The 21,481-nt window shown below is 42.1% G+C and overlaps 1 protein-coding gene across 2 annotated transcripts in view; it reads right to left on the bottom strand.

Annotated features, from left to right (window-relative positions):
• Positions 1-21,481, bottom strand: part of VPS53 (VPS53, GARP complex subunit) — a 125,133-nt gene that overhangs the window by 97,448 nt on the left and 6,204 nt on the right. The window contains exons 3-4 of one of the 2 annotated variants that reach the window (XM_005693305.3): positions 17,069-17,118; positions 15,156-15,222 (exon numbers count right to left, since the gene is read on the bottom strand). In XM_005693305.3, coding sequence (XP_005693362.1) covers positions 15,156-15,222; positions 17,069-17,118 — 117 coding nt within the window. Of the gene's footprint in view, positions 1-12,839; positions 14,499-15,155; positions 15,223-17,068; positions 17,119-21,481 lie in introns of those variants that run through there. The other variant, XM_005693307.3, reaches the window with a different exon arrangement.

Here is a 21,481-nt window from a genome sequence, read left to right as displayed (position 1 = left end):
CTACCAAGGCTGGGGAGCAAAGGAGCTTTTATGCTGGTCATGTCTGCCGTCTGGACTAAGGTATTTTAATCATCAGACGGTTTGGTCTCAGAACAACAACTGGCATTGGTATCCGTAATTTGGGATATGTTACCTGAAGAGGAGTAACCAGTCCAAATGGGTGATGGAATGGAACTGGGTCTCCCTGAGCAGCTCCTCAACCCCATTCCCTCCTGAAAGGACGCCTCATTCAGCAACTGTGTCCTCTCTGCTTCCCACTATCCTGCCTTCCTCACTCCCAGATTCAGCACCCCCAAAATAGCTATGGAGCAGTGAGAGGTCCCGCCATGTTCCAGCCAGAAGGCAGGTGTCTGAGGCCTCCCTGTGCTGTCATATACCAGCTGGACAACCTCTCTGGGGATCAGTTTCCTCATCTGCAAAGTGGTGACAATGCAACCTACTTCCAGTGGTGTTGGGAGGATTCAATGACATAATAGGTGTAAAAGACTGCACAGATACTAACTAGGTCTATTTCCAGGCTTATGACCAGCCTGGGCAAATGTTTGCACCTAAAGGATAGATGGATACACACATACATACATACATACATACATACTATTATTCTTCCCTCTCACTCACCACCTCTAGACCTGCTCACTGTTGGACACTTCCTATCCTCAGCCACAGCCCCAGTGAATCTGTGCCCATCTACTGCACCTTCCCATCCCTCCTAGGAATTTGCTTCTTTATTTATAATATTTACTTCCTCACAGCCAGGATATAAGTTTCTGCTGAGCACTGCTGACTGCAATACTGACCAACATTAGAGTTCCTCAGATGATGACAAACCAAAATCAAGTTCTAACAAAATTAAAATGTGAAAAAGTAATAAATGATCTGTTTTTGTGCCAGTGCCATACTGTTTTGATTGCTGTTGCTTTGTAGTATAGTCTGAAGTCACAGAGCCTGATTCCTTCAACTTCATCTTTCTTTCTCAAGATTGCTTTGGCTATTTGGGTCTTTTGTGTTTCCATATGAGAAAATTCATGTACGATTAGGACAGAAGACTGCCACCAAAATGAACACCAGGGAAGTCACTGATGACCTTGACAGGAACGGTTTCAGCGGAATCAAGGGAACAGGAGTGGACAGTGGTGTGACAAAGTGGAGGCAGTGTGTATGAGAGCAGGGACCAGCAAATGGTACCTCAGGGCAAAATCTAGGCTGCTACACCTGATTTTGTAAACAGTGTTGGCTTGGATCGTTCTAATCCCTTTCATTTACGTTTTACAGGAGAAATATCAATAATCTCAGATATGCAGATGACACCACCCTTATGGCAGAAAGTGAAGAGGAACTTAAAAAGCCTCTTGATGAAAGTGAAACTGGAGAGTGAAAAAGTTGACTTAAAGCTCAACATTCAGAAAACTAAGATCATGGCATCTGGTCCCATCACTTCATGGCAAATAGATGGGGAAACAGTGGAAACAGTGTCAGACTTTATTTTTCTGGGCTCCAAAATCACTGCAGATGGTGACTGCAGCCATGAAATTAAAAGACGCTTACTCCTCGAAAGAAAAGTTATGACCAACCTAGATAGCATATTCAAAAGCAGAGACATTCTTTTGCCAACAAAGGTCCGTCTAGTCAAAGCTATGGTTTTTCCAGTGGTCATGTATGGATGTGAGAGTTGGACTGTAAAGAAAGCTGAGGGCTGAAGAATTGACGCTTTTGAACTGTGGTGTTGGAAAAGACTCTTGAGAGTCCCTTGGACTGCAAGGAGATCCAACCAGTCCATTCTGAAGGAGATCAACCCTGGGATTTCTTTGGAAGGAATGATGCTGAAGCTGAAACTCCAGTACTTTGGCCACCTCATGCGAAGAGTTGACTCATTGGAAAAGACCCTGATGCTGGGAGGGATTAGGGGCAGGAGGAGAAGGGGATGACAGAGGATGAGATGGCTGGATGGCATCACTGACTCGATGCACATGAGTCTGAGTGAACTCTGGGAGATGGTGATGGACAGGGAGGCCTGGCATGCTGCAATTCATGGTGTCACAAAGAGTCGAACACAACTGAGCGACTGAATTGAACATGTACCACATAACAGCATGGAAGGGTTTTTGTCAGAAACCAGATGATATATAAAATCTAAAACATTTACTACCTGGTCCTTAACAGAAAAAGCTTGCTGACTCCTGGTTTAACTATTTTTTTCATAAAGCTTTTGATATGTGAAGATAAGAGAGAAAACGAACAGAGGAGAAATTGATAGGGAAGTAGATGGGAGAGTGGGTAACAGGACAATCACAGAAGAGAAGGACTGTCTGAGTATAATTACCAATAGCTCCTTCTCACTATCCAAAATGACTCTGATAACAAAGCATCAACTCATCTAAGGGCCTCCCTGGTGGTTCAGATGGTAAAGAATCTTCCTGCAATGGAGGAGACCTGGGTTCAATCCCTGGGTTGGGAAAATCCCCTGGAGAAGAGAATAGCTATCCACTCCAGTATTCTTGCCTGGAGAATCCCATGGACAGATAGGCCTGGCAGGCTATAGTCCATGGGGTTGCAAAGAGTCGGACACAACCGAGCAAATAACTTTCACTACTTTCACCTCTACTACAGCATCTAACCAAAGCTGGAGCACAGTTAGAACTTGACAAATATTTGCCAACAGATTATAAATCCCATGGGGTACTTCTCAGAAGAGCAGCAGTGCTAAGTTATTGCTCTGAATGAGCACAGCCCTCCCTTTCTCCAGGCACCACTGTAAACAATGGTTCAAAACCACAGCATCCCACTTTCTGTAACTGTTATCTATTTGGCTAATGTAAAGTTTAAAGCCCCCAATGCTGCCAGAAGTGAGTAAATTCTCAACCTACTGGACCTTCTAAAAAATGTTTGGCCATTGTGTGAAAAAGTACTGCAGAGGCCCCTGCTGGCAAGTTTCCATCAAAAAAGACTCACTTTTTGTGGTACAGCATCCAATTGCACAGAATTGTGCATCCAATTCTGTGATCTTGTTGGTCAGGTCATGGTCTAAGGATGTGCTGATGGGATTAAAGCCGAAGTGTTCTCCACCCAAATCCCCTAAGACACATGACATTCAGTGAAAGGAAAGGCAAGAAGGGCCACATCCTATTCTTCGATCTCAAGGCTGAAGAAGTTTCCACAGTCCTTTCTCAGAGAAAGGGTTTCTGTCTCTCTTTCTCTCTTCTTCTCCATCTGGCATCCTACCAGAACTGTCTCTGCTTACGGTACCACTTTTTCATCAAAGAAGTAAGACTCACACCATCTTACATTTCACAGTCTTAAAGAAAGATAAACTGTCTGCCAGATTTTTTTTTTGTTTGTTTTTCAGGCTGGAATACTTTTGCTTGTTATAACAATGTACTGAAGTTGAGGAAACTTAATATAATTCATTTTCCAGAGTCCAAAAGGTTTTTCTGAAGTATTCACTCCATCAAGCAAGTCCATTCTCAACACCTACCCTAATATTTGGTATCTAATAATCAACCACCCTGGAGGAGGAGTGTTTTGTAGTTGGAAATATCCTAGGACCTACAGAAGGTCAAGACTTTACTTTTAAATGACCCTAAAATGCTTTTATACCTAGCTAATGAGAAAACGTGCTGAAAGAATGATTCTGGCACTGCCCCTAGACACTCGTTAAAATACAATGTGGCTACTTTTCCATTCCAGGCCATATGTGGATTAAAAACAGAACTAATCACCCAAAAGTGTCTGCTTTCAATCCACCCTTAGCGGAGTTTCTGAATTGAGCACTGGAGCGTGGTTGCAGCCTGTATCCGAGGATGCTATTAGGAAGCAGTGACTGTGGCCGTCCTCTTTACTGACTGAGATTCTGCAAATGGGAGATTCAAGGAGACCCACTCAGCTGGCCTACAAGACTCAGCAGAATCAGTTATGCTATCTCTGTATTTTTGTGCATTATTGACTGTAACCATGATTCTTAATTTTCCTTGCCTCCTGAAGCAGATGCTGAATGGTCTACCTAAGCCTCACTAGGTCATGTGCATGGAAGATAAGCAGTGTGGAGCCTGGCACAGACCTCACTGATTTCTTCTTTTTTCACCCCTTTCCCCTCGCCCCCCACCCCAGAACTGCTGTCTGCCACCCGTGCAGATGAGAGAATCTGAGCCAATGAAAATGCCTAGAGAAACTAACCTCCCCTGGCTCCTAGATGCCTCTAATTTCACTCTCTGAGCGAATTATGCTGCCTTTATCCTGTGAGTCCATGCGCAGCCTTTCAGAGATTGGAAACCGAGATCCCATTTGCTGCCACCACAGGAAGGAGGAAGAGGCTGCTCATTTTCAGAACTGATATGGCTTTAAGTTCTCTGAAAAAAAAGTAAGGGGCTAATGTTCAAGGTGACTGGAAAGAAAATGATATTTTCCCACTTACTCTGCTATCATTTCTGTTGTTCAGCTTTACGTCTGTCAGTTCCCTTCCTATTGTTTGGAAAGGCCACGCACAGTATTAGTAAAAAGCAGGGGGTTCTTGAACCAGCAGACAGGGATTCAAAATGCCAGTCTTGCCACTTACTGTGTGATTTCTGTCCAGCCACTCAATCTCAGCATCTAAGAGGCACAGACACATCATCCCTAGAACAGGGACAATAGTCCCAACCCAAAGACTTGTCAGGAAGGAAAACAGGGCTTAGCAGTAAACACCTTGGGTACTGTTTACTCAGTACATTGCCTTCCTCCTGGGAGTTTTCCTCTATGTTCTAACAGAGCTGGCTGTCCCAGAGGCAGACCAGGCCCAAGCTGGGCCACTTGGAACTTTTCTGTGATTTTCCACAGTGAATTGGGAAACAAAGTTCATCTCTCTCTGGTGAAGGAAGCCCCAGGATGGGAAATTAGGGTAGATGGTAGCTGGTCTCCAGGTAGAGACGATGAAGCTGACACCTGGAGAGACAGACCCAGAAGATCCAGGGCCATATTCCAGGGCCACCTTCAACTGTTTGATAAGCCTGGCAGCAACACTATTCTTTCACAGGCTACTCAAAATGACACAGTTAGCCTTCCAGGGACTTCCCTGGTGGTCCAGTGGCTAGGACTCCACAATCCCCGTGCAGGGGCCCTGGGTTTGTTCCCTGGTCAGGGAGGTAGATCCCACATGCCACAACTAAGATCAGGAGCCAGCCAAATAAATAAATAAATAGAGCCTTCCAAGCGATCCTTTCACCTAAGCCAGTCGGAACTGGACTTTGTCTTTTGTCACCCAGAGAATCCTGACGGAAGACTCAGTTCATCAATGGGGCTCACTAATGGTAATCATTATTATTCCCTGGTTTCCCAGATGGAGTGTGACATTTCAGATGAGACTATCCCTCTAAGAACAAAGGCTGATGCAAGTAGGCTGGTTAAGTCCAACATCTGCAGGGCACACAAAAGGGCGGCTAAAGGATCTGGGGATGATCTTGCCAAATCATGTTGCAAATGAGCCATTCTCCAGGGGAAGAAAACTTCAATCTCTTGCTCACCCTGTCAATAAAAAGTGAGTGCCTACTGCCTATACTAAAGCTAGATACTGAGAGAAAAAGATTGCTAGATGGGGGACGTACCTTTAAAGAGCTTGTGAGGGATACATAAGAAATATCAATAGAAATAACTAGAAGATGAGACCAATAGAAAGAGGTATAAATGCCAGAATCATTTGGAAAGCAAGGGATTCCACGAAAACCTTGCAAAGGGCGACCATATCTGATGAGGCCTAAACAGGGGGACCCTGGACATCCACTAAAGGCAGACATCTAGGGGTGAGTATCCTCGATTTATGGAATGGCTCTTCTTTTGACACTGTTGGCTAGCCTGGCACCACTGAGAACTGTTGCTATGGAAACAAAGCATCCCTAGCTGAAGGAGAGGTGCTTTCAGAAAGTCTCAGCAATAAAAACAATGCAGCCTGTGCCCCGAGATCGAGCCAAACAGCAGCAGAGGCTCCAGGAATCTCACTGCCATGGATGGCTGCATGTGCACAGCATCACGATCCTCTGAGGCCCTGAACACACCAGGTACCTTCCAGGTCCGGCAGCCCCGGTCAAATGCCAGATGGGCACCCATCAGAGGCAAAGCACTGGATGCTCACACAAATTCTTCCACAGCCCATTCAGAAACCCTGGGTATAAAGGGGCTTTATTTAAAGCACAGCTTTCTTTCCAAGTTTGAGAACCAAAAGAATGTAAAGGGCAAAAGGAGTAATTTTCACCTTATTTGTTAAAAGGCTCTGTTCCACCTAAGTTACTTTAATTTATGATTTCTGCAAACCACATCCCCAAAGATGTGAACCAAAGGGTTCATTTTTATTGTGTTTAGGAAACAAGCCAGAAGTTAAAGACCTAAGATGGGGCTGGGACACAAACTCAGCAGTACCCAAACAAGACTAAACATTCACATTTTACAGTTCTGCGTATATCTGTTATCGCCCATAACTTAAAATCTGTTTGCCCTGAAATAGTGGGGTGCGGGGAATGTACTCAAGCACAGCTTCCTTTGATGAAATGTAACCCCTGAGGATGAGCACATTTAAAGCAGCAACTCCAAATGCAGCTGGAGAAGGAAAAGTTCAAACAAGAGTCTCAGCTGCTTTTGCTGAATAAAAGGTACAGAAATTCAATACTTTAGAAGGCACATTTAAAGGAACAATCTGCTCAGGTTTAACAAAGGGCTACTTCCTGCTAGGACTTTCCAGTTGCTATAATCCTCCATATTTTACCATCACATCCAACTGTAGTCACTGCGTAACAAATGCTCATCTATACTATGGGTCTTCATTCAGGGTTGGCTTCTGGATGTTCCTTCAGCAGATTTTTTTTTATAGCTCCCTTCTTCCCAGGTGGCTCAGATGGTAAAGAATCTGCCTGCAAAGCAGGAGTCCCAGGTTCAATCCTTGGGTTGGCAAGATCTCCAGAGAAAGGTATGGCAACCCATTCCAGTGTTCTTGCCTGGAGAACCCCATGTTCAGAGGAGCCTGGTGGGCTATAGTCCATGGGGTTGCAAAGAGTCAGACACGACTTAACAACCAACACTTCCGCACTTTCTGTACCAAAGCCCTTTGGGCTGCGCTCCCCTCCTACCACCACCACTGCAGGTTTCATCTGGAAGACTGTCTCTTCCTGTTCCACTTCCCTCAGGATCGGCTCCCCTGTGCTCAGGACCAAGGTGAGCAGTCAATACTCAGTTCTCCCTGCCTGCCTGCCTGGAGCTCTTCTCTTAGTCCAGATTCTTCATGCTGAGCGGGGCCCAGATGGTTAAGGAGGCCACAGTCAAGGTCACTGTTTGGACTCCCCTGTGTCCGCAGTGGAGAAAAAGTGGTTCCCGAATCTGCTTTTTAAATTTGTCACTGTTTAAAAAAAGAGAATTTGGTACACACCAGTATATGTGTACCGATCCAGAAGATCTGCACCCGGGGACTTCCCTGGTGGTCCAGTGGTTAAGAACCTGCTCTCTAACGCAAGGGATATGGGTTCTATCTCTGGCTGGGGAACTAAGACTCCACATGCTGTGGGCAACTAAGCCCTCATGGCACAACTACTGAGCCTGCATGCTACAGCTAGAGAAGCCCACATGCTGCAACAAAGACTTGGCACAGCCAAGAAAAGAAAATCTGAATCCCTTATCATTAACAGGTCACCCGGTGTGCTTTGGGGCAAGTCATACAACAGATGTGAGCCTGTTCCTGCACCTGTGAAACAGGGAGAGTAACATCTCGGTGGCCTAATGCACATCTTCGTGAGAACGAAGTAATTGATGCAACATTTTGCAGAATGTAAGAGAAACATGTTTATTTGTTTTGGGGAGGGGTTTTTTTTGGCCACATGGCTTATGGATCTTAGTTGCTTGACCAGGGATCAAACCTGGGCCCTGGCTGTGAAAGCGCTGAGTCCTAACCACTGGACTGCCAGGGAATTTCTCAAATTAAACAAGGTTATCTTGTAATAAAACATTAGCATTGCAGATTAAGACAAAAGAGTAAAAACATACCTGCTAAGCAACTCAAAACGTGCCTTCGCTTATAGTGAATCAATCGAGAACGACACACTAGGCTTCCACCGTCCTTCTTCTAGAGATCTGAATAACCACAGGGCTGACAAGTATGCTGAAACTGGACCACAAGATGCTAACTGAGAAACCCAAATCTCCAAATATCAGAATCTCCAAGTATTCGATGAAAAAGAAAGTGTAGCACCTGGCCTAGCACAAGTGGTGTTATCATATGAATAACAGCTGGCTGTCTAGCCCTACTGCTGTCACGTGACTGAGAACAAGAAAATTCAGAAGTGTGACAAGAAGACAAGGGTCAGTAACTAGGTCAGAGATGGGACAAAGACTCCCTCAGTTTACCTCTTCTGTTTTATAGAAGATGGCATTTGGACCATCAGATTTACCTGTCAGCAAGTATATCTCTGGAAGAAACACCCTCCTCTGGTCGGGTGCTGTTATGAGAGTGACCCTAATGTAGATTGCGCAACATGCAAATTCTAGGCGTCACGTAACACAGAAGTGAAGGCGGCATCTGCTCAGAGGGGCCACAATATAACACGGAAACAAAAGCCAGAAATGCTGGCATGTGATCCAATACCATACGAATTTTAGAGCTTTGATTTAGACAACCATAGAACACCAAAGCAAAACAGACTAAAAAGGCATTATCTCTGGTTTTGCCAAACTAATCTCCTTCCAGAGACCTCGGAGTCCAAACTAGAGCAAAGGAAATTTTATAGCTATGTTACAGACTCCTGAAAACAGGGATTTATGAATGGAAATGTTGACAGAACCACCAAAGAACCGAATTCATGCTGCTCTAAATTCTGTGTTTCCATGGATGAAAGAGGGGAGAGGGAAAAAGGAGGTCAGGTTCTTACATGAAGTAACAGAGTTTCAAATTCCCATTCATTGTTCAAACACACCTGGATGACTTCTGTCAGGGATCTAAAATCCAGAAATCCTCACCCTGTCAGCAGTTATACTACAATTTTTCTAACGGGCAAACAGACTAAGGATGGAATTTTCCTTCCATCACTAACAGCTAGCAGTCAAAAGTAAGAGTAACCTGGGTAATAGCCAGAGCAGCTACGGTTGTGATGAATGGCATTTTCCTCTTTAGATGTGGAGACTCTAGTTTAAACCTGTGACTGCCCTTAACATGGAAACAAGCAGATGGCAAAAGCTATGCTTGACCTTCTTTCTTGGCTCCTGAAGAGTGCCAATTTACATGGAGATGGCTCAGAAGAATAATAAACTTCAGTGTTCCTTCTTGGCAACACTATTTTCCTAAAACCATTTTCAATAATCGTGTTGCACACAAGTGGGACTTGATGTATTTCTAAGGTCAGGAAGGAAATAGTCCAACTGCTGGACATGCTAACTAAAAGAAATCATCCTGGTAGTTTTCTGTTTTGAAGAGGGCAGCAGCATTATTGTTAGGTACCGAACACAAACACTTAAGCCTATAATTAATCTGAAACACACTGTCTATATGTATTAAATGAAAACAAAACAGGAACATATGCTTGTCAAGAGGAAACATATATTATTAAAGTTCAGAACAATATGGAAAAAATGTTTCCAAAGAGATTAAATACTGAAATGATTAAAAAAATCACCATGTGATCCAGCCATTCCACACCTGGGTATGTACTATAAGGAAATGAAAGCAGGGACTCAAACAGATATTTGTATGTCACTGCTCATTATGGCTTTGTTCATGGCCAGGAACACATGACTGGATAAACAAAATGTGATATGTATATGTGATGGAATACTATTCGGTTGTGAAAAAGGAATGAAGTTTTTGAACAGAAATGCAAATCCAAGGTAATCATACCAGAATTCAACAAAAAAGGACAAAACACCATGATCCAGTAGGTATTTAAAGAGGGTTAAGTACTTAAAACAACACTAAGCTAATCATCAAATGGGAAAACCATATGCTCATATCTGAAGAAGATGGAAAGGGGACTTCCCTGGTGGCCCAGTGAAAGGGGGCTCTGCACTCCCAATGCAGGAGGCTCGGGTTCAACCCCTGGTCAGGGAACTGGATCCCACGTGCACACCTGAGAGTTTCCACGCCACAACTAAAGATTCTATGTGCCACAACTACAACTGGGTACAACCAAATAAGCACATAAATATTTAAAAAGAAGAAGGGAATGCATAGAATAAAATTCAACATCTTTTTTCTGGCAAACAGGGTTAGTGAACCAAGGTCATGAGGATATGTCCTTAACACAAAATTTTGAAACGAGAGACCGGCACATTCAGCATCACCTCTAGAGAAGGGCCTTTGTTTTGTTCACCGTATTATCCCCAGCCCCTGGAACAGAGCCCACCACGGAGAAAGCACTAACTTTCTGTACGAGTGAATGAACAAGTACACGAACTACAGTCACTGTCACTAAAATCAAGAACTGCCTCTCATTCCTACTTACTGAACCCTGAAATACTATAAAGAGCATTTCTGAAAATGTTTAAATCTCAGGACCTCTTTATACTCTTATCAAGTATATTACTGAGGATCCCAAAGAGATTTTGTTTATGTGGCTTACAGCTATGGGATATATACCACATTGGAAACTAAAACCGAGAAATTAAAAAAACATTTATTGATCCATTAAAAAAATAATAAACCCAATACATGTTAATATAAATAACATGCTTTTAAGAAAAATAACTGTATTTCCTCCAAACAAATTTGAGAGGGTGGCACTATTTCTATGCCTCTGCAAATATCTTTGGTATACACTTTAACAGACACCAGTTGGACTCTCATATATGCTTCTATATTGAATCTGTTCTCATGTGTTGTTTTAGTTGGAAAATATAATGAAAATCTGGCTTCACACAGATTGGCAGTTAAAAAAGAAAGCAATATTTTAATATCCTTTTCAGGTACTTGTGGATAATCCTTTCTGAAACTATAGGAAAACTTGAAAAGCTGTAGATTCTTTTTTTAAACTGAAGTATAACTGATTTACAATATTATGTTAATTTCAAGCATCTATAACTGACTCAGAAACTAACTCACAAAATATTGGTTATATTCCCTGAGCTGTACACTATCCTTATAGTTTACTTGTTTTACACAAAGTAGTTTGTTCCTCTTAATTCCTTATTCCTATTTTGCCTCTGGGAAGATCCATGGAAGAGGGCATGGCAACCCACTTCAGTATTCTTTCCTGGAGAATCCCATGGACAGAAGAACCTAGCAGCCTACAGTCCATGGGGCTGCAGAGTCAGACACAACTGAAGCAACTTAGCACGCACATATTTCTTCCCCTTCCCTTTCTCTTTCCCCACTCTATCTGTGGGGAGATATGATAACCACTATATCTGTAGGTACGTTTCTGCTTTGTTATATTCATTCATTTATTTTTTAGACTCCACATATAAGTGATAACATGCAGTGCTTGTCTTTCTCTGTCTTATTTCACTAAATATAATATCTTCTGGGTCCATCCATGTTGTTGCAAATGGAAAATTTGTTGTTCTCTTTTTCATGGCTTAGTAGTATTCCAAGTGTGTGTGTGTGTGTGTGTGTGTGTGTGTGTGTGTGTGTGTGTGTGTGTGTGTGTGTGTGTATTTCACATCTTCTTTATCCATTCATCTATGGATCGATATCTTAGGTAGCTTCCATATCTTGGCTATATAAATAATGCATCAACACTGAGATACACATTATCTTTTTCAATTAGTGTTCTCTTTGGATATATTGCTGGTTTTGTATGGTAAATCTAAGTTTTTTGAGGAAAAGTGGTAGACTCTTAAAGATTGGCTGCAGCGTGGAATCTGAAATCTTATTACTGAACTGATATTAAACTACATTAAAAGCCACTGGTCAGTTGTGCTTTTCCCCAGGATGCAGAAAGCTGGAAAGAGTGTTGCTCTTAAATTAACAATGAGAAAAAAAAATAAAGCAAAATCAAAACCTCTCTGAACCCAGCAGAGAACTGAAGGCAAAAGTCTCCTGAAATCAAGAAGAGATGGGGACACCCCAGTGTCTAAGAATCCAGGCTCCCAATGCAGGAGGCCTGGGTTTGATCCATGGTCAGGAAGTAGATCCCACATGCTGCAACTAAAGCTTGCATGCCCCAATGAAGACAGATCTCATGTGCTGCAACTAAGATCTGGAGCAGCCACATAAATAAATTAAAAAAAAAGGTTCTTACAATTAAAGCTGCACAAAACTGGAACAAATGGTCCTGCGGAATAACAAAATAGTGAGCTGCCCAGCACTACAAGTATCCAAGCAGAAGCAGGATAATGAAATGTCAGAGATGTCATAGAAAGGATTCCTGAACTGGGTGGGAGGTGGTTCTACAATGATCTTATATGCTTCTTCCAAATCAAAGTTTGAGTGAGCAGAGCTGAAGGCGGCAATAATTTTCTTCCCCTCCCAAACCTTAGTCTTGCTTCGGTGCAATAGTTACATTATAGACAAGCTCCACACAAGAGACTGAAGGAAGTCCTGGGACTGATCCTCTCTTGGTGATTCTTAGTGATCTGAGTCTGGCTACTCTTGAAATTTCACACGCAAACTTTTTCTTCTTCTAACCCGCTCCTCTAGTCACCTCTCTTTCTACCTCTGTTCAAGCTGTCCATTTCAATTATTGGGAAGCTGTGGAAGTTAAGTTTCAAAGCATATCAGCTCACGTGCTTACTGTATTGACTCATCTCATCCACAACGTTTCAAACATGTGGGTATTTAATTAAAGCTTTCGCCTGATGATTTCAACAGATAAAAATTGGGAGAATTCTGAGCTGTATTAGCTTCGTATGAGCACATTCTGGTTAGAAAAGGTCATGGACCAGACCACTTCAAGTCCACTCACCTAGGAGGTGGTCGACATGGAAGGCTCTCCAACACGCGCAGCAGAGTGCTAACCAGGAGATGGGTGTTTCAGAAATGTCAGGAAACTAAAGAAACTGCCTCACCGTGTCTTCAATTTCTAAATCGCTTCCTCTCCACAAATAATTCTGGAGTCAGAAACACTGCTTTCCAGAAGGACCTTTTCTGCAAAAGACATCTTTGAAGACACCATGAATGTGAAGTCAACACTCTTCTCTTATTTACACAGATGACAAAGCCTGTCTGTCCTGGGTGCGCACAATCAAGAGGAAATGGATGAAAGGAAAATTTCCTTTTGTCCACATTTCTGCTCTCCCTTTCTGAGTGTTCCCTAGAAACTTCAGAAACAAGTTTTCTGAGGGCAGAGTTTCCTCTGTTCCAGGGAAGAGGGAACCAAGGACTCTTGACCTATAAAGCCCAATGTTTTGGAACATCCGTAATTCTCCTGAGTCCATGCCAGTCAGATGGAGCCTCTCTTCAACAAACCACCAGCTAGTGGGGCTGGACAGTAAGTCTTTTTCACCCCTACGAATTGACAAGGATAGGACTCAAAAGCTCTCTGGAAAAAAAAAAAAAGTCTCTCCTACAGCTTGCATTACAAACTGTTGGAAAACACAGATGGAGGGGATGACAGGAAAAGCAATTACTTCTCCTGGGCTTCCTTTCTGTCTGGATTCTAAGGAGACGAACACGAAATTCCATCACAGATTGAAATGCTATCTAAACATTCTTGAAAATGTGGCGCTGCTCTCTGAAATACGACCTGCCTTGCTGCAGCAACCTATTAATAAGTGAAGGTGGAGAGGGCCAACTCTCCTCCAGGCCACCTACCTCAGGGTCTGCTCTCCAAGACCGCCTATTTGTCATCACAGGTTAGAACAGAAATAACTGAAAGGTATAATATCAACATAGCATGACCCAGCAAAAAGTCCTGATGAATGATTTACTTTATTTTCACATTCTTAAAACTGTAAATACCTGAGAATCTCTGAAGTATTTCAGGGTTTCTAGTAAGCCTTTCTAAATATAGGCAGAAACACGCTAAACAGCAGTGTTATTATTTTAAATGGTAGATAGCCGGGACTAGTCAAGCACCAGTCAAGCTTTAAACGTCTTTAAAGGGACACACACACTGGTCCCAGTGATGTTTTCTGGTAGAGGGCTTTTGTTTATTCACAAATACTAGATAATCTCCCACAGACCAAATATTTAATATAGTTGAATAAAATGTTATGGCAGGTGGACTTTGCATTCTGAGAAACACCAAGATGAGAAAGATACTGTTCTGGTTTCAAGGAGCTTACACACTAGCCAAAGGGACAAGATGTGCTCACTGTAAGTCAGAGGAGCAGGGGCCAGGGCCTGTGGGAGTTTGTGGGCAGAAAGACTCTACCTCTAACTGATGGCTGCTGGGATTGACTTTCTCATCTATGAAATGAGAAGAGAGGACCAGATGAGTTTCAAGTCCCCTCTGGACTTGGATTTCTAATATTCTGATTCCTTTGGTATATCAGTTGAACAGAACAGAAAATTTCATAAAAGAAGTAGTATCTGTGCTGGGTAAGATTTCAGAATGAAGCTACTGGAAGAAAAAAAGGAGAACGTGCCTTTTAGGCAAAAAGAAGAACATAAGCACTGGTGGCTCAGGAGGTAAAGAATCTGCCTACAATGCAGGAGACCAGGGTTCGATCCCTAGGTCAGCAAGATCCCCTGGAGAAAGGAATGGCAACCCATTCCAGTACTCTTGCCTGGAAAATTCCATGGACCGAGGAGCCTGGCGGGCTACAGTCCGTGGGGTCACAAAGAGTCAGACACGACTGAGTGGCTAACACTTACCACCCTTACTTACTTACCCAAGCATAGGTCCATAAAGCATGGGACATGCTTGGAGACACGAGGCTTTCAGTGTGGACGGATCACAATAGGAGACAAAACATGACCAGAAATAAATCAGAAAGTGAAAGAGCAGAATGGAGGCTCAGAGATACCTGACCCCCAGCAGAAAGACAAGGAAACCTCCGTTCTCTCGTTTCAGTGTGCCTTTCAGCCTGGCCCTGGGCGAGCTGTACTGCGAGGTGCGGCTTCTGGTCTAAGGGATGCTGAGTGGCAGCTCATGGCTGCTCTGGGCTGTCTATCCCTGCCAGTAGCGGGATAAGTCGTGCAAGCTTCCTGCTGTATACGGGGCAGACCAGTAAGAAAGTGCTCTGTAAGCAGGCAAATCAATATACTGGTCAGTTGGTTGTGGGGTCTTAAAAAAAAATCAGAGGATGTAACAAACATGGAGGAATATTTTACTTACTTGCCTGCCATCCTGTCCCACATTTGTTTGACCTCTTACAACAGTTCGAATGTTGTCATCCAGTCTCCTAGCAAAAAAGTGTTAAAGGACACAAGTCATTAAAATAATCTCGATTCCAGGTTGACCAAAAGAAAAATGCTAGTAACCTTTCCTCAGTTTCTACAGATTGCAGCTACTTATTCAGGAAAAAAACAAAGAAGCTTGGATGATACAAGGAAGTCCGAAGCCCTGGACCCCAGTGAGGGGGCAGCAACAGAAGCCAAGCCCAGCACAGACTGATGAGTCAGCTTTGTTCTTTTTTCTTAAAGGTTATTTTTATTTAAAGTTCAGAGCTGGTCAAAATGACCAATATAACTTGTAATACTTTTCATGGAGTAAACCAGAAATGACAAAGTTGCTGAAACTTTATGGGAACAAGCCAGAGAATTCAAATTATCCCACACAAAAACCTTGGTCAGTAACACCCTTAAAAGATATAAGGAGCAAGGTGATACACGAAATCCATGCTTCGCTGCCTGGGCCTTGACCACAGGAGGTAGATCTGTGGCCTCTACTTCCTCTTTCTCCTATAGCTGAACAGAGGCCGCTTAATGGTACTTCAACCAGAGAAATTCATATCAGTAAATTTCATCCTTCATTTGAAGAAGCCATTAAAAAAAATAAAGTATGGTGGGAGAAGCTGAAAATAACTGGCTCATAAGTGATTTTTGGATCACTGGGGAATTTTCATTTTCTGTGCAAACCCTGGACAACTTAAGTGGTCTCTCCTAGAACTGTTGGAGTTAAAGTCAGCCCAAACAGTAAACAGACTTCTTTGCACTTTTTAAGGTACTCAACTCAACAAAATATTAATGGCAGAGGTCTTTACCTGAAAACCCAAAGGTTGTCTGGGAAAAAAATAATCATCGCTTGGATTCAAACTGAAGGTTTCTCCTCATCAAAAGTTAAACAACAACAAAAACTATTTAAACTTATGATATCAACCATTCCAATAATAATTACAAAGAACAAACTTTGAGTATCTACCATGTGTCAAAACTGGAAATTTAGACATGGATAAACCAGAATAAGACTATCGGGCAGGACGGACATTTGCTGACCACCCTTGACATCCTGGATTAATCACAATGTGTAATAATCAGCCACCACTCACACCAACCATCATATCTGACCATACTGTCAGCTGATAAGTGGCTAAGGGATAAAAATATAAGTCCATCTTCATTTCTAAGCCTTGGGAATATAAAAAAGGGGTAGGTCTGCTAGAGAAATAAAGCCATTAAAGATATAGCAGAAATGCTTTTGCCTCCTTTTATAATCAACTGTTCTAAACGGCCTGTTACAGATTCCTTTTTTTTTTTTTAATAAATAAAGAATGATCAAAGAAATGAGTTCTCTGCCACAAGGCTCATGGAAACCCAGATAAAAGAACTATTCTTTTAAAAATTACCATCTTATAGAGAACCTGAGATTTCAGTGTTCTCACAGGTAAGGGTGATCATTACTAAATGAATAGCATCTTTTCATTCATTATTAACAATCATATGATGTTGGGCTTCCCTGGTGGCTCAGTGGTAAAGGATTTTCCTGCCAATGCAGGAGACATGAGTTCAGTCCCTGAACTGGGAAGATCCCACATGCTGAGGAGCAACTAAGCCTGTGTGCTACAACTACTGAGCCTGTGCTCCAGAGCCCGGGAGCTGCAACCACTGAGCCCATGTACTACACTTACTGAAGCCGGAAGGCCCTAGAGCTCACGCTCCGCAAGAAGCCACTACAATGAGAAGCCTGCACACCACAACTAGAGTAGCCCCACTTGCCACAACTGAAGAAGAGCCCGAGCAGCAACAAAGCCCCAGCAGGTCCATTAATAAATAAAGTGGGAAAAAAAATAATCACATGATGTTACTCACCTTATTTTCAGTCTAATTTTGTTCACGACTTCATCAATGTTTGCCAGAGACTACAAAAGAGAAGGAAAAGTGCCAGCTATTATGTCACTTCCTGGAATTCCTCCTTCACAAAGAAATGATGAATTATTTAAATGGTCATTTTTTTATATATATAATGGCTATTTATGACATCTCAAAGAAATGAATCATACAGTACAATTTTTACTAAAAAGAAAAAAAAATATAGAGAATTCCCTGGTGGTCCAGTGGTTAGGATTCAGAACTTCCACTGCCGAGGGTCCAGGTTCAATCTCTGGTCGGGGAATTAAGAGATCCCAAATTGTGCAGTGTGGCAGGGGTAGACAGGGAAGGACAGCAATAATTGACAACAACTGCAAAACCCATCCTGGAATCTATTTTTTGTTAATAAAATTTATTGGAAAACAGCCATGTCCATTCGTTTACATATTATCTACAGCAGCCTTTGAGTTGCAAAGACAGAGCTGAGTAGTAGCTGCAACTGAGACTGAATAATCCACAAAGCCTAAAATTACTATCTAGCCCTTTATAGGAAATTTGCTGATCCCTGCTATAGAGGAACACGACAAATTCATTCACCAAAATCCTTAGGACCACAACAATGGATGAATGTAGATTATAACACACAACGTGGATCAATCCTACTAACATAACGTTGTGCAGGCACACATACACACACCAAACACAAGAGCGTGTCCTATATTTCATCATGTAGCTCAGAAGAAGTGAGCGAAACTGTTCTCCTGCACTAGAAGCCAGGACCAGTGACAGGGAGGGAAGGAAGGAGTTACGAGAAGAGGTTTTACTAATGTTTTATTTCTTGGTCTGGGTGGTGGTTATCTGACTTTGTGCATTTGGTGAAAATTCATCAAGTTGTACACTTAGAATCCGTGTATTCCTCCACATTATGTTCTATGTCAATAAATAAATATTTTTTTTCCTAAGTGTCTAGGTCCATTAGAAAAAAGTCTGGAAGAATAAATACTAGTAGCTGGACTCTATACTAGTAACTGCTGCTGCTGCTTCTGCTGCTAAGTCGCTTCAGTCGTGTCCAACTCTGTGCGACCCCATAGACAGCAGCCTACCAGGGTCCCCTGTCCCTGGGATCCTCCAGGCAAGAGCACTGGAGTGGGTTGCCAGTTCCCTCTCCTACTAGTAACTATAGCCTATGAAATCACTTGAGGTAGCTGTAATTTATAAAAAAGAGGATTTGGGAGGTTTTCTTCGGTTTGCCTATGGGTATTTTCTAATTGCTGTATACTGACGATGCACTGCAATTATAAGAAAGCTATTTCTATGTCTAAGACAATGACAGTAAAAACAAATGGACAAGAATCAATTCAGTGAGCTAAAAACATAAAGAAAGGGGGCCCCCTAGTGAAGCAGAGGCGGTACAATTTTATAGCACCATTTTAACTGAAGTTTCAGAATATAACTTTGTAAGTCCTCTTTCTCTCTCCTCTGATAGATATTTTGCCTCAAAAGGAATTGGGGGTGATGCAGGAATTGTGCTTATAAATTACCATTGGCAACCTGTGCTGATAGGAAGAAGCAGGAGCCTGACAGGTGCAGGTCTAGCAAGAGAACCAGGTCACATAAAACAAGATGAAATCTTGCCATTTACCACAAGACGGATGGACCTTGATAGTATTATCCTAAGTGAAGTAAGTCAGGCAGAGAAACACAAATACCGTATGATTTCACTCATGTGTGAAATACAAGAAACAAACAACAACAAAAACAAAAATAAATGAACAAGCCAAATGAAAACAAACAGGCAGATACAGAGAACAGAGTGGTGGTTCCCAGAAAGGGAAGGGCAGCAACATGGGTAAAAGGGGCCAATAGTCTGGGGACAGGAACCAAACTTGTGGTGGAGAGCATGCTGAAGGGCACAGGAAAGTAGAAAAACAACGCTGCAGACGTGAAATGCACACAGCGTTGTAAACCAACGTTACCTCAATGAAAGAACAAAACTTTGAAACAATGATAAAATGAATATATTACAATCACGCATTAAGGATTTTCTTTGGGAAAAGAGAGAGAGAAACCAAGTCGCATGTGTTTGAGGTATCAGATAGGGTCATTCATATCTGGTCTACTGTTCTGACAAGGCCAAGGGTGACTTAGAACTTCCAGAAATCCAAGAAGAGACAGAGGTAAAGATGAATCTCAGAAAAGAGAAGTTATTTTATCTTTTTTTAATATGTTGCTAGAATTGTTTTGTTTTTTGTCATATCCTTCAGAATCAAAATGTTCAATAAATATATGCAGTGGGATTACGGACTGCAATGAACAGAAAGCTTTCTTTCATTTTTGCCAGGTCTCACTTTTTCTTTTAATTATGAAAATATGGTAACACATTTACAGGAGATTTGGAAAATACAGAACAAAGTTACATACAGTTCTACTATATATTATAATTATTTTTTAAGTAGATAAATTAAGATTTTTAGCTAGAGTTTCAAGATCAAACTCTCAAAAATTAACAGAATGAATATACAGAGAAGCAGAATATACTTATATGTACTATGTATATATATATATTAGACCTGAAAAGCACTATGAACCAATTCAACATAATTAAGATTTATACCATCTTTATACAATGGTAGGATACAAATTCTATTCAAGTTCCCACAGACTATAAACTAGGAGACACCAGAACATATACAGGGACACAAGACCAGGTGCAAAAATTTCAGTCTTAAGGTATTGAAATCATAGAGTCTGTTCAAAGAGAAGATATTTTAATCGAAGAATCCACTGCCATCTGTTATTTCAAAACTGGACTGGGGATAAATCATCACTGTGGTAACAGAAGCTCAGTCGCTGGAGGAGCTGGCATGACTCTGTCCCTGCCAACCTGCTGAAACGATATAGGGCAAGCTGTTTAACCTCACTGAGTTTCTGTTTCCTCGGAGGCAAAATGGGCAAACAGTTCCTGCCTTGCTAATCTCTGCTGGAATTCATTCCTTTAGGAAAAAAAAAAAATTGGGGGGCATTTAAAATATTAACATTTGGGGACTCTGTGAGAAGGGGAAGCCATGAATTCTCTATACTCTTCTTGCACCTTTTCTAAAAATGGGAAATTATATCAAAGATTGAAAATTGTAACCTATTTAAAGTTGGTAAAACACATACATAACCCAGAATTCAAACAGCAGAAGATAAAGAAGGTAAATAGTGAAAAGTAAGGCTTCCTCTACCTCTGCCTGCCTCCCACTCTCCTCCTCAGAAGCAGCGCCTCTGAGTGAGTTTTTGTTGCACCTTCTCAGAAATGATCTAGGTATTAAAAGCATATACTAACCTACCAGCTCTTCTGTATCTAAGGCACACTGTCCCGCATCATGCTTTTTTCATTTAATGATTTGACTAGGAGGTCTTTCCACATCAGTTCAGTTCAGTCGCTTAGTCCTGTCTGACTCTTTGCGACACCATGAATTGCAGCACGCCAGGCCTCCCTGTCCATCACCAACTCCCAGAGTTCACCCAAACTCACATCCATTGAGTCAGTGATGCCATCCAGCATCTCATCCTCTGTCGTCCCCTTCTCCTCCTGCCCCCAATCCCTCCCAGCATCAGGGTCTTTTCCAATGAGTCAACTCTTCACATGAGGTGGCCAAAGAATTGGAGTTTCAGCCTCAGCATCAGTCCTTCCAATGAACACCCAGGACTGATCTCCTTTAGGATGGACTGGTTGGATCTCCTTGCAGTCCAAGGGACTCTCAAGAGCCTTCTCCAACACCACAGTTCAAAAGCATCAATTCTTCAGCGCTCAGCTTTCTTCACAGTCCAACTCTCACATCCATACATGACCACTGGAAAAACCATAGCCTTGACTAGATGGACCTTTGCTGGCAAAGTAATGTCTCTGCTTTTTATATGCTATCTAGGTTGGTCATAACTTTCCTTTCAAGGAGTAAGTGTCTTTTAATTTCATGGCTGCAATCACCATCTGCAGTGATTTTGGAGCCCCAAAAAATAAAGTCTGACACTGTTTCCACTGGTTCCCCATCTATTTCCCATGAAGTGATGGAACCAGATGCCATGATCTTAGTTTTCTGAATGTTGAGCTTTAAGCCAACTTTTTCACTCTCCTCTTTCACTTTCATCAAGAGGCTTTTTAGTTCCTCTTCACTTTCTGCCATAAGGGTAGTATCATCTGCATATCTGAGGTTATTGATATTTCTTCCGGCAAACTTGATTCCAGCTTGTGCTTCCTCCAGTCCAGCATTTCTCATGATGTACTCTGCATATAAGTTAAATAAGCAGGGTGACAATATACAGCCTTGATGTACTCCTTTTCCTATTTGGAACCAGTCTGTTGTTCCATGTCCAGTTCTAACTGTTGCTTCCTGACTTGCATATAGGTTTCTCAAGAGGCAGGTCAGG

This window comes from Capra hircus, chromosome 19, assembly GCF_001704415.2.
Source record: "Capra hircus breed San Clemente chromosome 19, ASM170441v1, whole genome shotgun sequence".
In the NCBI taxonomy this organism is placed as follows: domain Eukaryota; kingdom Metazoa; phylum Chordata; class Mammalia; order Artiodactyla; family Bovidae; genus Capra; species Capra hircus.
The sequence above is the reverse complement of the archived record's forward strand: the minus strand, read 5'-3'. Positions and strand labels throughout refer to the sequence as shown.